This window comes from Anabrus simplex, chromosome 1 (assembly GCF_040414725.1).
Source record: "Anabrus simplex isolate iqAnaSimp1 chromosome 1, ASM4041472v1, whole genome shotgun sequence".
NCBI lineage: Eukaryota > Metazoa > Arthropoda > Insecta > Orthoptera > Tettigoniidae > Anabrus > Anabrus simplex.
The window spans coordinates 1,365,236,665-1,365,253,736 of NC_090265.1; the positions used below are offsets into that span (position 1 = coordinate 1,365,236,665).

Sequence of the window (17,072 nt, forward strand, 5' to 3'; positions counted from 1 at the left end):
TTCTGTAGGCTGTAGATATGTCATTGAAGATTTACTTGCTTTTAACTCCTAAAGGGGTAAAACACCTCAGCGTGTTTTTGTGGTGCCGAATTCATCGTGGCCCACATCCTCACAACGTGTGACGCAGTGCTGGATTTAAATGGATTTTCTCAGCGAACTGCTACAGTATTTAAATAGGATGTGAATGGGTTAATAAAGAAAAGATTTCAATCTATAGAAGATTTTAGATAATCCACAATTCATTTTAAGCTGAGCATACTGATTTTTTATACATACTGAAAAATCTGTTGTAAATATTTTGACTCCTATTTCACTTCAACTGTCAACCTAGTATTAATATTATGTGTGTTAATATAATTTTACATTGTCTCCATTAGATAGGAAAATGAATACAATATCCCATTAAAACTTTAAGAAAGATTAACCAATTCAATCCAAAACGTGACCATAATGTTCTTATACATCATTGTAAATTATTGTAAACAACTAGTTTTTAAGGAATAGTTTTAAAACATCCATTTCAAAGCTCTGACTTAAGAGTATAAAATTTATGGCTGATGATGCCTGCTATGACAGGTGAAACATGTACCATAACAATCTTAATAGAATAATTATATCATAGTCATAAAGACTATAAAGTATTGAACAGGTGGTTTTCAATAAATTAATTGTAAATTTTAATACATACCACTTACAAGTGACATACAAGTTAAGTCGAGCAGCTCGTCTCCTTTCTCCCAAGTCTTCCCAGCCCAAACTTTGCAACATTTTTGTAACGCTACTCTTTTGTCAGAAATCACCCAGAACAAATCGAGTTGCTTTTCTTTGGATTTCTTCCAGTTCTCGAATCAAATAATCCTGGTGAGGGACCCGTACACTGGAACCATACTCTAGTTGGGGTCTTACCAGAGAATTATATGCCCTCTCCTTTACATCCTTGTTTACATGCTTCTAGACCTGTAAGAATATCATTTGCCCTTTTTTTCCCTGATACTTTACTTTACAGAACATCACCTCAAGATTTTCATATGTTTCTTGCATAATAACTAAATGAGCAATGGGAACTGATACAAGTTCACTTTCATTGCGAAGAAGAACACACTTCAAAACAAGCGTGGAAGCATCAGTAAAAAGTCACCAGTGAGTGGTGTCATAATGTGGTACTCCTAGTTTCAGCATAATCTCTGGAACATAGCTGCAGTAAACCAAAGTTCCCTCGTTAGAAAAAGATAGAAATTCTTCGCCTTGTCTGTACCAATAGTACGTCGTCCCTGGTGCAGACATGTTCCTTTCATGGAGTCTAGATCTAACTACCTCAGCAGATTCCTTTGTAAGACAAAGATCTCAAACCAAGTCATTTAAGAGACTTTTCTTGAAAAGTTTGGTTTCTTTCCTAGCAACTTCTGGTGAGAAATCACAGTCAAAGATAGCAGCAGCCATTTCTGCCTCATCTTCAGAAGAGGAGCCATCATATAATCGTCCCAGACTCTATGATACTGGTACATAAGGGCCATGATGAACGGGTAGAATTGTGGATGAAATATTACTTGGATACACAATCTTACTTTCGTTCCTGCTGCTAAAACCCATCAAGCTCACCAAACAGAAGTAGCAGTGGAAACTGTGGTCTGTAGGTTGTCCCCACCCCATTGTGTTCTGAATGGCAGCGCTGTATTCTTGCAATTCATCCACTATCATAACTGCTCTACAAAGGTCCTGCAAACTTTACGAGTCTCCAACAGCTTGTCTTGGTCTCTCTGTTTGATGCCAAAGTACACACAATAGGCCTTTCTGACGAACTCTATTATATTGCGCCACTGTTTTATCAGCACAAAACTTCCACCTGCTTAGCACAATATATCTGGACTGTTCATGCAACCACGATGTAACATGATGATTTAAGTTCAATATAGAGAATAACATATTATGTCACTCACATACAGGACACTATCTATTCTCATTAGCAAGTGAAGTATGACCCAGACTGAAATGCACAAAACACTGCAACAGAAGGGTGCTAATCAGCAAACGTACTGTGTTGTAGAGAGTTGTCAACTCTAAGTTGTGAATGTGATTATGAAGGTTTCCCAAATGGCTGCAGTAGTTCACATTAATAAATTAATTCAGAGAAGTTATTCAAGGCAACACTTCTCACAACAAAGAAACATGTGTATTAGTGTGTGTGCATAAAAAAAGAAATATGGGATATTAGAAAAACATAATAGGGTTTTTAAAGAAATGTGATGTGATGCAGAAAAAGTAACGCCGGATCCCGTTTCAGGGTGCAAAAGCCATCCTAGAAAACTATACAGGATGATGGCAATGAAACCATCGCAGGGCAGTGATATCAGTTAGAAGGAATAAACCAGCAACAGATAGAGCATGCATGGGCCAGAACCTTAAACCATAAAAGATCACCTTCATCTAACAGTCTACAAATCAGAAGTACTGTATATACTGAATCTACTTACCGTATAAAAGTCACACAAAATAACACCATACTTTTTAGCCACATCTTCATACATTCCAGGACGAAAGGTTGCACTGCTGTCATGTGTTCCAGAAGGATCACTTGCACTAACACTTTCTGAGGAAGATAATTTCTTAGAAAGCTTCGTCCGTTCTTTAGTAGTACTGACAACCATTTGGTACACTTTCACATTATCAGGATTACCCGATTTCTTTTCTGAATCTTTACTAGAAATTGGATCCTCATTATCCTTACTAATTGCTTTATGTAAGGGAAAGGACACTTTAAATTTTGATGTTAAATTTAGTCTTTCCATATCTTTCTTCACAGTACGCAACAGTTTTTTCTCTGGCTCACTCAGCATTGAGTAACAGCGTTCTTCCACCGCATCATCAGGTTTTGCAGAGACAACTTCCATATCAGTTTCACTTTGAAACTCATCGGATAGTACTTCTTTATTCACCTTGAACATTTTTTCTTTCACTTGCTGGAATGGCAAAATGATACACTGCTTTCCTGTCCGCGGGTGTCTTTCTACCAGAAATGAAATACCCTGCTCATCTTCAAGACTTTCCATGGTAGTTGTTTCATCCTCTGCTGGCACTTCACTTAACTTCTCTGGACTGCTTGGTTGTGTATAAATTGGAGATGAATTACTATTCTCTTCAACTTCATCTTGCTTCTCTTCAACAGTTCTGTCTGTAATACTGGAAAGTTTTCGACAAGGATGCATACATAAGTGATGACATGTATGCACTCCGTCAACCTCTTCAAAATCCTTCAGTTCTATGAAACTCAGTATCTGTAAATAAAAACAAAAAGAAGAATGATTTTAATTTTCATCTCTTTCCAGTAAGTTACACAGATACTGTATTTATCAAATTTAACAAATAAGGTAAGTGCTCCAGTAAATGACCATTTAAGCATCATTAAATCTATCATTTACATTTAATCACTAATAATCTAAGAATACAAAGTTCTCCTCAGTTCATATTTGAAGAATTCAGACTTGAACTACTTGGTTTAGTACCTCGACATGCAAAGAAGATACAAGATATATGGTGACAAACTTTCCATTTGCTAGAACATCAATGAATGACCATTTCATTCTATTTGTTAACTACTCTTGCACTTGTAAATAATTAGGAATAAATCCAAGTTACAAGGACTTCATTTTCTTATTTATATATTTTTAAAATGTTTTACAGCAGTTGGGAAGTACGAGGGTGAGTCAATAAATACGTCACAAACGTGTGTGCCTTATACCATTTGAAATGTATATTTACTCATTTACTCATTCAGGACTAATATTTCAGGTTCCCCATGGGAATTGACATCTATATCATCTGATAGCCAGGCAGGCATCAATTTCTGAAAATGAGACTAAGTCTCTCATAGTGCGTTGGCATTGCCGGTGGCTTCAAGTAGCCTGCGCACTGGCCTCCACGATATGCACTAGCCATGCGTCTTGGTGGGAGTGCTATTTACCAACTGATGAACCCAACTTAGCACACTGGGGCGAAACGCTGGCAACAAGGAATAAGTTAGCTGGAAAATTTATAATGTCTAATAATGGACCATTTATATTGGTATTATAAATTTACTCATTCGGGACTAATATTTCAGGTTCCTTATGGGAAGCAACGTCTATATCACCTCAGACATCTGTCTTTTCCCAAAAAGACTTCATGAGCTGCATAGTCTAGGATCACCTCGTATTCTACCAGAAAGTCATGACCTAATATAATGTCAGGTATTAGGTTCTGAATCACTGCAACGTTAATTACAATAGGCAGGTCCATGCATTTAGCGGTTAGGTTAATCTGTCCTTGGATGGAATAAGTTACCCCGACCGCTGCTCCCACTACCCTTCCGAGATGGTGAGACTTCTTAGGTGGTAGTAATCTGGCAACAGTCTCAGTTACAAATGAGTGGCTTGCTTGGCTGTCGAGTATGGCTGAAAAATGCTCATAGCCTATCTTCAAGATAATAACTGGGCAAGGTTGGCCTGTGCTGATCACAATCGGACCAATTCCTTTCCTATCTGACCAGGGCTGCTTGTCTGTCTGGTCTTGAGACGCATTCGTGTTCCTGGTTCCACCCCCCCCCCCCTCAATCCAGAATGGGCCGGACCTGGTTTTCCGATGCCAAAGTTGGGCATTTGTTCTTCAGGTGTCCCGTTCTTCCACACTGGTAGCATTTCCTAACCGAGCTGGTCTCTTCCATGGCTTTGCTCATGTGTTCTTCTTCCAACTGAGTGATGATTCTACGTAGATTGTCAAAGGATGGTTGCGATACTTTCACTAGGGGTCTAATCTTATCGTGGAGTAGCTCTACGATGTCTGGTAAGATCTCGTTCTTGCTTCCTTCAGGATGCAGCCACTTGAAGAGCTGGTACTTCTGGAGGATGAACGCGCTAGCTCTCAAGCCGGTGGGTTGTGCATCAGTCAGTAGCTTCCTTTTCAGAGCTCTTCACCCCTTCGGAATTAAACCTAGCAAGAAATTCCCTCTTGAAATCAGTCCAGTTTAAGTTTAAGCCCTTCAAGTTATTCCACCAAGTAGCAGCTTGCCCCTTTAACTGTGGTGTGACGAGTTGAACGAAGATGTCCTCCAGTAGAGTAGTCCTTCCTAGTAGACTGACTGACCCCTCAATGAGTTAGTCGGGTTCTCTTCCAGTTGCCCGTAGTATTCCGGAATGGTCTCTTTAATGACCTTTGGGTCTAGGTGTGCTGTATTACCGGTTAGGTTTGAGGGGGTTGAAGGTGTGGCGATAGGTCCTGTTCGAGTTAATCTATCTTCTACCACATGAAGGATACTTCCTCTTATATTCTGCACATCTCCCTTGATGGTCGAAATCCGGTTTTCTAGCCTTCCTTCAATGGCAGAATATGCCTCCCAAAATTTCCTTTGACGTTAGAAATTCTTCTCTCAACCTGTTGTTTGATGCCGGAAACCTGGATTTCCATCTCCTCCTTGAGGTTTGAGATGTCCCCTTCCAGCTGGCCTACCCTACTATCAACCTGCTCAACCTGCCCCGGTTTTGACCTGATGTCCGATATCTGCTGTGTTAATTGACTGGTGACGTCACTAATTTGGGATAAAATTTTATCATCTATGGTTGAAATTTTTTATCCTAGGCACTGTTCTACTTTGTAAACCTGCATGTACACTTGATATATCTGCCTGGTTAAAACTGTACTAGTTTCAGAAACCTTGTCATCTACCTTCAAAATTTGCTCGGAAATCTGTTCTGTTAAAATGGAATTAACTTGTGAAATCTGTTCTGTTAAGGTGGAATTAACTTGTGAAATCTGTTCTCTTCAGGTGGAATTAACTTGTGAATTAATGTCTGCGATTTTGTCATTTACTTTCAAAATTTGATCTGTTGAGGAGGAACTGAGTGTCTGGATCATGCTCATTAGGTTGGAACACACTGCGGTCATATTTGCCTCCTCTTCCAATGACGAGTAAGGTTGTTCATCCACCTCGATAAAAAACTTTTGCGGATCTGCACCGTTTTTAATGAGGTCTTCTTCTAGCCGTGTCTTCAATGTTCTCTTACCGCCATTCATCGGAAGATTTCGTTTTGCAAGTTCGTCTTGAAGTTGTGTTACAGACATATTTTCCAGTATCACTTGCATTTTGTTCTGATTTTCACTTACACTCTTATTCACTACCGAAAATTATTCTCACGCCCTGACACACATGGTCGCCAGTTATCGTATTTACAAAGATGCACACAAGGGATGTTGTCAATTGCGTACACTATTTTATTTACAAATATATCACGCACACACGCACACACACACACTAATAAACTGTCATCTTGAACCAATCAAAGAAGCATACCCTGCCAGGCCAGGCTTCTACGAAAGTATGACCCAACATGTTTTTCTCGAATCTTCTTGAGTCTCCAATAACCTATGTACAAATTAATAGAATGTTCTGTAAAACTCTTGTGACAAACGTATGCTGTTCTAGACTACTACCCTGTGTTGCGCAACTTTACATTAGATTTATACATCATATTTACAGGTAATACGAGGGTCGAGTCATAAGTCATGGCAACTACTTTTTTTCTCGCGAACAGGAGACAACACGGAAAATTTAAGATATGTATTTGGAAATATGGGGCATGTACTTATGCATAGTGCCTGAAGACAATTCTACCTTCAGGAGATTCTCGTAGGAAAGTGACAGAACACAGGCCATTGGTAAACATTGTTTTATTATGGTACAGACAGAAAATACACAAGGCTACGTACAAAGGGCAGGTCTCCACTGGTTGCAGACCTTTGAAATAATCACCCAAGGTTTACGGTGCATTGCCAGTGTTGGGACAGGTGCTGAATACCATTCGCTGCATGTGTATCGTTAACGTGTGGCACCTCCGAAATGCTGTTACAATGTCGTCTTTGTTAGCAAACAATTGTCCACATAATGGTTTCTTGACTTTGGGGATTAGACCATAGTCACATGGGCTCAGATCAGGCAAATAAGGCGGGTGTGGAGGAACCTCCCATCCCCACCGGTGTGAGCGATGCTGAACGATGGCTGCTGTGTGAGCTGTCGCATTATAGTGTAGGATTATGGCACTGTCCAAAAGATCTGGACGTTTGGTTCACACTGCACGGTGAAACTGGTACAATAAAAAGGAATTGTAATAAACTGCACTGACAGTGTGCCCCTCACGCACTGCATGACACACAAGAACACCTTGAACATCGTATGCCAGCATGACACACAAGAACGCCTTGAACATCGTATGCCAGGATTACTATAACCCCGTCCGGCTCCATGGCTAAATGGTTAGTGTGCTGGCCTTTGGTTACAGGGGTCCCGGGTTCGATTCCCGGCAAGCTCGGGAATTTAACCATCATTGGTTAATTTCGCTGGCACGGGGGCTGGGTGTATGTGTCGTGTTCGTCATCATTTCATCTTCATCATGACGCGCAGGTCGCCTACAGGAGTCAAATCAAAAGACTTGCACCTGGCGAGCTGAACATGTCCTCGGACACTCCCGGCACTAAAAGCCATACGCCATTTCATTTCACCATAACCTCGCCACTGTTCTATAGGGCATGGCATGCACACCTAATGCTTCCTGAAGCTCTGCATGGCATTGGCATGCATTTCTGCCGTGGAGAACTGCTATTTTAATATACGATCGTTGCTCCTGCTTGTTGATGCTCTCACTCACACACTGAACTTGGGGGCATGCTTAGACCCACACTGTTATTTACATACACCATCTAGTGGCATCATACACAAGTACATACTTTACGTTTCCAAATGCATATCTTAGATTTTCCGTGTTGTCTCCTGTTCGCGAGAAAACAATAGTTGCCATGACTTATGACTCGACCTGCGTAGTACATTATATACTATTAATTACGTGTTCTTACATTAACACTTTAGCGTACCCACGGTTCCTGCAAAAAACTGACATGGTAATGATTCATTGTTACCAGGCTTTGTTGTTATTATTATTATTTCATTATTTACATGCCAAATAGCAGCATTTTGCACAGAACAAGAAGAGCACAGTTTTAACTCCCCGGGAACTGCCAACTATCTGTATTTATTAATTTTCTTAGAGTTTAAAACATGTGCTCACTGGAGTTCGGTGTCTTGTTTACATCATGGTTGGTGTCCGACTCGTTGGCTGAATGGTCAGCGTACTGGCCTTCGGTTCAGAGGATCCCGGGTTCGATTCCCGGCCGGGTCGGGGATTTTAACCTCCATTGGTTAATTCAAATGGCCCGGGGGCTGGGTGTTTGTGCTGTCCCCAACATCCCTGCAACTCTCACACCACACATAACACTATCCTTCACCACAATTACACGCAGTTACCTACACATGGCAGCTGCCACCCACCTTCGTCGGAGGGTCTGCTTTACAAGGGCTGCACTCGGCTAGAAATAGCCACACGAAATTAAAAAAAAAAAAATCATGGTTGGTGGCAAATTTGCGATCATTCCTCTTTGTTTTCGTTGATGATACTGATTATATAGTGAAATTAAGCAGTATCATATGTATTATATTTAGATTACAGTAAAACCTCATTAATTCGAAGTCGTTGGGTCTCAAAAATCAGACTTCGAATTACGTGATTTCGAATTAACCGCCAATTCGCAATTCAGAAGTACCAACCCTCGCTGCGTTACAAAATATTCTAAGGCCCGTTACTGCATGCAGTTAACCTTGATTCACAGTTTATACCTTTCAAATGCCATGAAAAAAGACTATTTCCAAAATGTATGCAAGAAGGTGTATTTACAGTATTCAAATAATGCACTTGGATATCTCGCTGGCAAACATAACCTGACGCAACGAAAGAAAGAAGAAAAAGCACGATTCAAAGACGAGAAATCTATGCTGGCTCCCATGTGCAAGTACTTTACTCACTGAATTACTATACTGTAAGCATTTCAGATGCCTTGTATTTACACAGAAAGTGCCCGATGTCCTTAAAATCGAAATTTCCGATGCCTATACTTGTACGATTTCCCGCCATGGCACTTCTCTTGTACTTCAGAAATGTAAACACTTGCCGCGTCACAAAGTATTTTAAGACTCATTAATACATGCAATCACCTCGATTCACGGTTTAAACCTTTCAAATGCCATGGGAAAAAACTATTTCCAACATGTATCCAACAAGGTGCATTTACAATGTTCAAATAATGCACTTGGGTAAATAACTTACAAACATAACCTCACGCAACGAAAGAAAAATATCACACAATTCAAAGACGGGGATAAATTATGCTGGTTCCCCTGTGCAAATGCATTATTTTTTGGATTTCTGTACTGTTTGCATTTTTAGATGCTTTGTACTGGCATAGAAAGTTCCCGACGCCCATAACATTGTGGCTTATCGATCTTTCCTATGACGAGGGGATGAAGTTGCTCGCTTCCATGTGCATTGCAACAGCTGCCTACGTTATAATACAAGGCCTTGAAATGCACTCGTGGAAACGGGTTGCTTCCTAGTTCAACATTCAGCCGCTAGGATCGCGGTCTTGCCCCCTTGTATTTCGCATGGCCGTGTATGTCAATAAGTAAAGTATATCCTAAATAAAAAGAACTGAATGTTTTTGCGAGTATTGACAGTACTTTATTTATAGAGCGGTGCTGCATTGGCTTGGATCTGTCATTGAAGTTTCAAAACTTTCCTTCTGAGGGGCTTCTTATCAAGTTTCAAAACTTTCTGTCTTCTACTTGAGTGGCTCAAAGCAATGTTGTCTAACAGAGGTCTCAGAAATTTTCATAGTAGAAAAAGAGGTGGTTTGTCGCCTTTACACTTTCCACACTTAATTTCACTGTTGAACATGTCTTTCAAAAAAATAAACGTACACCTTTTAGTAATTCTCTTCGGGACAAGTACTACGTAGCGGAAGTGACAAATTCCGTCGTTCACTGCAGAAGTGCCACAGACGATGATTTTTGGTATCTGAGGGCTCCTCAATCTTGAAAACGAATAAGACACAATGTTGGACTTTGAGTAGCTGGAGAACAGATATGTTCTAAACAGCCTTTACAGTCTGTTTTTTCTTTTGCCACACGAACCATAATGTCATTGTATTCCACTTGGCGTCTTAGGTAGCTGAAGAAGAGCTCGATGTATAGCTCGTTAGGTTCCTCGTCAATGCATAATGCAAATGTATACTTATGAGGTATTTTACGCAGGCCACAGTGGACTGGGTAGTCAAGATCTATGCCTGACACATTTCTCTCATGATTCTTTTTTACTTTCTCTGAATGCATTTTAAGTTTCTAAATATATGACAGGAAATCATTAATTAACCAACTGAGGAGTTCATCGTCAGTACTAAAAGATGTTTTTTTTTTTTTTTTTTTTTTTGCTAGTGACTTTACATTGCACCGACACAGATAGGTATTATGGCGACGATGGGATATGAAAGGCCTAGGAATTGGAAGGAAGCGCCCGTGACCTTAATTAAGGTACAGCCCCAGCATTTGCCTGGTGTCAAAATGGGAAACCACGGAAAACCATCTTCAGGGCTGCCGACAGTGGGATCCAAACCCACTATCTCCCAGATGCAAGCTCACAGCCGCGCGCCCCTAACCGTACGACCAACTCGCCCGGTTACAAGATGCTTCTTTGTTCTCGTTCCTGAATATGTCCCATGTGAGGCATTGCAGACGTTATGCGCATTGAACAATTTAATAACATGCTCCATAAAACAAATGGCTTATTTTAAACTGCATTTTATGCTCTCGGGACAAAACCACCTCCATACTTTTCAAACCAGAGATTGTTTCAGGGGAAAATACAATATTTTTAGCTCTTGCTACATTCATTTTCGTGAAATTTGTTGGGCAAATTATTTTCCTCGTTGGTTTCCTAATTTAAGATTTCTGAGTTTGAAGATGCCTCTCAAATGATTGCCGGTCACGGTAGCATAGTTTAAAGAAAAGTCCAGTGACAAATTTTGGGATCGCCCGATTCTTATGACGTAACTCGGATAAAAACTTAGGAACAAATGCCTACTTCGATCAGCTTGAAGTCATATCTCATGCGTAATACTTCCTCTGTATAATGTTTCGAACATAGAACATTCACTGGAAACTTGTGAAACGAAATTCCATTACCTTCAATTTCTCGTGAATAAACTATGACTGGAACTGCGAATGCTTAATTAACATCAGACAAATACATAATACATTCACAACTAACTCAGTTAATGAACAAGTTTAAAGGCGCGAGCCTGGTAGACTGGGGGCAGGAAAGCGATCCTAGCGGCCTGGCATTGAACTTCAATGTAACCACTTCCGTAGCGTTTTACGGGCTCTACTTCCAGGCCTTGTACTATAACGTAGGCAACGATTGCAACGCACTACAATGACCCCCATCCCTCACACTTGTACGATTCCCCGGCTGGCACTTCCTCCTTTAAAACCATATGATCATTTGGGCTCGCATTAAAATAAAGTAATACAGTTTCATCGGCAATGACAATATTGTTTGGTGCCTACGAATTTATTATATGAGCCACGTTTTTTTAAATATTATTATTATTTTCATCAACTGTCGGCATCGCCAGTGTTCGCGGATTCTGTTTTCCCGCACACTGCCCGTTGCGTGATATTACGGCGTTCCTTAAAAGTTTGAATACAAAAGAATTCCGATTTCATTCAACTTGGTAATCATGAAGCGCACTGTAGATCCAACGAAGTGAGTGTAAATGCGGAAAGCTACGGTACCACTCCACGTTCCGGAATACGCGTTCTATTATGACGCGGATAAATTTTGAGTTGAAATTACTCTGTAACATACTACTGTTTTAAAATGTAACGGCAGTTTTGAATTAAAAGTCTAAATTTCGGTAATGGGGCCGACATTGTACTTCGAATTACGAATTATCCGTATTTCGAATTAAACAAAGTAAATAACATGCAAAACTGTATCTCATGTTTCCGGGAACGAGACCTCCTTCAAATTAGGCGGGATTTTGAATTAAGCGATTTCGAATTATCGAGGTTCTACTGTACTTGCTAGTTCATTATGACATAGTTTTCTTAGGTAATTAGGTGCATTTTGTAAGCGAGGTGTTAGATATACTGTTGACAAACTTAACCATAATAGGTATTATGTTTGATCCTACAGTGACTTGTCTGAATCTGTTACAGAACTATTTAAAATAGTTTTACTTGAGTCTGCCTTGTCAATACACCTTATAATGATAGAAAACTATTTATTTTACCAAACATGTTTCGAGAAACACATCCATTCCCTTCATCAGTGTTAGATATAGCCTCGTCGGATATAGTTCCTTTAGGTTAGGACTAGTTATTTATCGCATGCGACATGGCAAATAGAGTAAATTTAGCCAACAATTTCACTGAATCGATATTCAAGTAATGATGTTTCTTTGTCAGAATCAGAAGGTGTAAATGACGATGATAATAATCCAGCATCTCCAGTAAGAAATGTGTATTTTATATCAAATGGCCGACTTTTTTCAGTGATACATCACTTTACACAATTTAATCTATCCTTGTATCTAGTGCACATAGAATCTTGATATTTACCATGCTAGTAAACAATAATATGACCTTTCTACTAACATCAATCTCAAATTTGTACACTGAACACCGTTTCTCAGAATTACTTCAAAACTTTCAAAATCTGAAACTTGTAACTTTGTTTCCACATTTATTATTAAAAATAGAATCCTTCTGGTTCAGGGATATGACTTACATGCAGTTATAATAAGTAATATATACTGTAAGTTTACAAACTTTCATGCCGTTATCTTTATTGGTGTGCCTTCCACGTATTTTAAAAAGAAATGTGTGCATAGTGGGGTAAATATGGCTAATAATTTTCACACATCCATCACTTGAGGGCTTGAAAGTGAAAGGGTTAAATAAACTCTTATTAACCCCTTAACTGGGTATTAAATTCTCCACATGCGTAACTTGCCCTGAGTACTTTTTCCCCACTTTGTGATATTTAAATATTTCCTTCATAAATGTCTACGCAATTAGTTAAATCTAATACGATAATAATAATAATTCTTTAATAATGAGATACTAACATTATGAAACTGTCAAAATACCTGCACAATCAAGCAGATCTCTTTTACGTTTGGAAGTCATTCTTCGCGACATAAATGGCTGCGCGGGAACTTCACGCCAAAACAAATACATTTCACGAAGCTGTGACAGCTCTAAAAAACAATACACAGTGTGATCTCGTGGAAAACACATCAACTAATGCGATAGACTCCATGGCAACGCCATATGCCTTCACATTCAAGATAAATAAGAGATATATTTTACAATCGACTAATGCCGCCATACCCACTGTAGAAGCACAGTGCGAAAACGTCCACAGACGTCATACCCACTTAAGGGGTTAATATACATACAACAGATGTATCGTGAATTAACCTTGCATATTTTGTTACACAAGACAGATCATACAACACTCAAGTAATAAATGATACAACCACAATTTATACCAAATAAAGTCCATAGATAACTACGTAAATAATAACAACACCACCAACAACACCAACACCTACTAACCGAGCTCGATATATTCACTATTTACCCATGTGTTTAGAGAATTGTTTCCAATTCATTGTATAAAATTTTAGATTATTAGAAACTTTAGTCACACCACATGAAGGTGAATGTGAATAAACAGAGGCTAATCACTATTTGTTCCTTTAGTTTACACAATAGAGTAAAATAATATATTATTATTGGTCCACCTTTTCAATACAAAATGAAAATTACATAGGGACTAGTTTCGACCTAGTAATAGGTCATCATCAGCCTGAAGTAAGTCAAAGATCGAAGAAAACATAAACAATGTAAACACAAGTACAGTCTCTTTAAAGGTACATACCAAGTGGGAAGTTGAGTAGAGATATATTAAAAATAATAACTCATCCAAATTGACGAAGCACTGAGCGGAATTTATGTAAAGTTCGGTGCGCCGTATATTATAAAAGACCACTGTGAACTAAATGATGCAATAAAGAAGAATAGTAGGTTGAATGCTGGCTTCTTCTTAGCTGTTGTATAATCGAAGAAGATTACGTCGTGTTTTATAAAGTATTGATAGACGTCAAAATACATGGATGTTGGAAGGCTCTTCAGTTTTTTTGAACATGGCAATAGTTGCGTGTGGAGGCTTAGGAAACCAGAGAAGCGTTATATTATGTTTATGTTTTCTTCGATCTTTGACTTACTTCAGGCTGATGATGACCTATTACTAGGTCGAAACTAGTCCCTATGTAATTTTAATTTTGTATTGAAAAGGTGGACCAATAATAATATATTATTTTACTCTATTGTAATCACAGTTCAATACGGATCTATCATTATGAAACTTATTTCTTTCAGTTTACACATTTCCCAGTTGGGATTTGAACAGAGTTCTCAGACTTGCCGAATATCTACATTTAAACCGTGAAATTAGAACTTTACATGAATAAAAGAAGTTTGAAACCTTCCCCTCAAGCTATCTGCCTGGAGCTATCACATGTTAAGAATATTCTGCCATTACCTTGAGTTGCTGGGTCTTCCGAACGCCGGCAGTGGCCCCTGCCACCTTAGTATATGCCGCACACAATAAACTGGAGTGATGACAAATTACGATACAGCCCTAAAGTGCCCAGCTTTTATAGTATTTCAAGGGGAAGTTCTCAGAACTCTTTACAGATAGGCTGTACACATCCCCAATTTTAATTGGCTAGAGAGAATATTCACAAAAATTGTGATTGGTTGATAGATACAGGAGTTGGAGGGGGCAGAAGTGTTGACAACCTTGACACAAGAACAAAACAATCTTCAAAAACTAAGGTTAGCCAACTGTGAAAATCAACTTTTCCTTAAGAATTCATTGTCCTTAATCCCACCTGAGGGGGCACTTAGGCCGATGGTAGAGACATTTAACAGTTGCAAACCCAAGTATCTTGCATTACATTACTTCAAGTTCTATTATATAGATGGCCTTATAGCCTGTCGCACTCCTCTGGGGCAATGATTAATGACTGACAGATTAAATGAAATGATAGTGGAGAATGTTGCTGGAATGAAAGATAAGAGTAAAAACCGGAGTACCCGGAAAAAAATCTGTCCTACTCCTGCTTGTCCAGCACAGATCTCGCATAGAGTGACTGGGATTTGCACCATGGAACCCAGCGGTGAGAGTCTGATGCGCTGCCGTCTGAGCCACAGAGGCTTACGTGGAACCCATTGTTCTACACAAAACCACAGAAGAAGTCACGTCAAGCAGAGTATGTAACTATCCAGTTGAAAGATAAACCTTCCATAAGACCATCATCTGTTATAAAGTCCAGAGAAGTTACAACCTAGTCAAAATCGAGAAGCCAGAAGTGGCCATATCAAAGTGTACATAGCTTGGAAAAGGACCGAATATCAAAGAGAAACATAATGAGCATAGAGTCACTAGACAGATCGGTTCAGCTACAGTAAATCCAATTTTGAAGCGGTACAGACAAACAGGGTCCTTTTTATCACTGACAGAAGGAAGTTGTGGTTGGGCAGCTCAATGAAAGTGAGCATGACATGTTTGCTGATCAGGGTGTGGTTTCGTGATAAAGATAAAGAATATTTGGAACTGGTGGAATTCATGCCAAATGTATTGCTGTTGTTTTGAAGAACAGAGGAGATCACCTCAAGAATTAAAGTATGTTTTTCTATACAGTGAAACTCGGTTAAGAAGTTCCCGCATAAGAAGTTTTACCGCCTAAGAAGTGTGATATTCTTGGTCCCTTGATCAGTTGCATTAAGACATATGTATATTTTTCCCGTTTAAAGTGTTCTGTTGTAAATATATTTCCCGCTTAAACAGTTCAGATTTTAGAGCCCCTTGAGATAGAAAACGTCCGCTCAAAGCAGCCCGTGGTTAGAACCCTCCAGTCTCCGCGCAAGTTGCACCCTGTGTTAGACCGTGCGCGCGCTCGCGGTGTGTGTCTGGTGTCACGGAACATGTGCGGGCCTGCCACGGCCATATGACGTCGCGCTATGACAACACGGACAGCAGATGCTCACTCTCGACTTGTGGAATCGAATCGAACCCATCAGTCAAAATTTCCACTCCACCGTTCCATCTAACGGAATAAAATCGAACGGGATTCTATGTAAGAAACATAAAGTACGCAATGAATGATTTGATAAAACTTTAATGCAGTAATTTGCGGGCCGCGACAGGGTGAAGTCATTAATCGAGGTGGCCTAAACATTAATTAAAAACCGTAAAGTGCATTTGCCCACAACATTACTGTTAACCTACCACAAAACTGAATATTCTAACCTGTCTGATTTTTCATTCCCTTGCTTATTTCCTTCCAGGCATTCTATCTTACGTTGTTGCAATAATACTTGTGGGCCTTGGCGTAGAGGAAATTACGTTTTTGAACTAAACTGATAAGATTTTCCGTGTCTATTATTAGTGAGATGAATAAAAACAACTTCGCGACTCTATGCAGGAAACAGCCGATTTGCCAGCAGCCAGCTGATACACATGCCGCCAAACAGCCAACCGAAAGATCCCGATCGTGTACGAAGTTGAACGAATGTTGACAGACAACTGGGTGTTGAGGGAGGCACACATAGGCATTGCAATACCACGTGTTGGCATAAAATTGAAAGTTATTTTTAATTTTACCTTTATACGAGCTAAACATTGTATTATCGTGTTACTCGTAATTATTACATCACATTATTAGAACGTAGCACAAGGATGAGGAGACATGAAATAAAATTCTTGCGGGGAAAGAAACTGTTTACGTTTAGATGTGCTAGCGTTGCTACTGCACCTTTATCTCACCCACGTAATACCCCGGATACATTTCCATGCACTAATTTCTACCAACTTCGAACCTGTGTTTCTTTTCTTCATTACCTATAGCATGAAGAGGATTGAAGCGGGAAAATAAACTCAATACTGGCTTGGCCATGCGGTACTTGTGAAACAGCCAGAAACTACGCCCGTTGCCGTGACAACCAGTAGGAATGCAGGGGCGATTTAGGCCTAGGTTCTAAGAATCTCTTAAGAGTAAGTTGCTAGATTTCCCATTTGCTGCCGTTATCC

General features: G+C 39.6%; 1 protein-coding gene across 1 annotated transcript in view; it reads right to left on the bottom strand.

Annotated features, from left to right (window-relative positions):
* LOC136859080 (uncharacterized) overlaps positions 1-17,072 on the bottom strand; it is a 357,013-nt gene that overhangs the window by 60,095 nt on the left and 279,846 nt on the right. Inside the window, exon 17 of the mRNA XM_067138671.2 lies at positions 2,472-3,272. Within this exon, the coding sequence (XP_066994772.2) occupies positions 2,472-3,272 (801 nt within the window). The remainder of the gene's footprint in view (positions 1-2,471; positions 3,273-17,072) is intronic.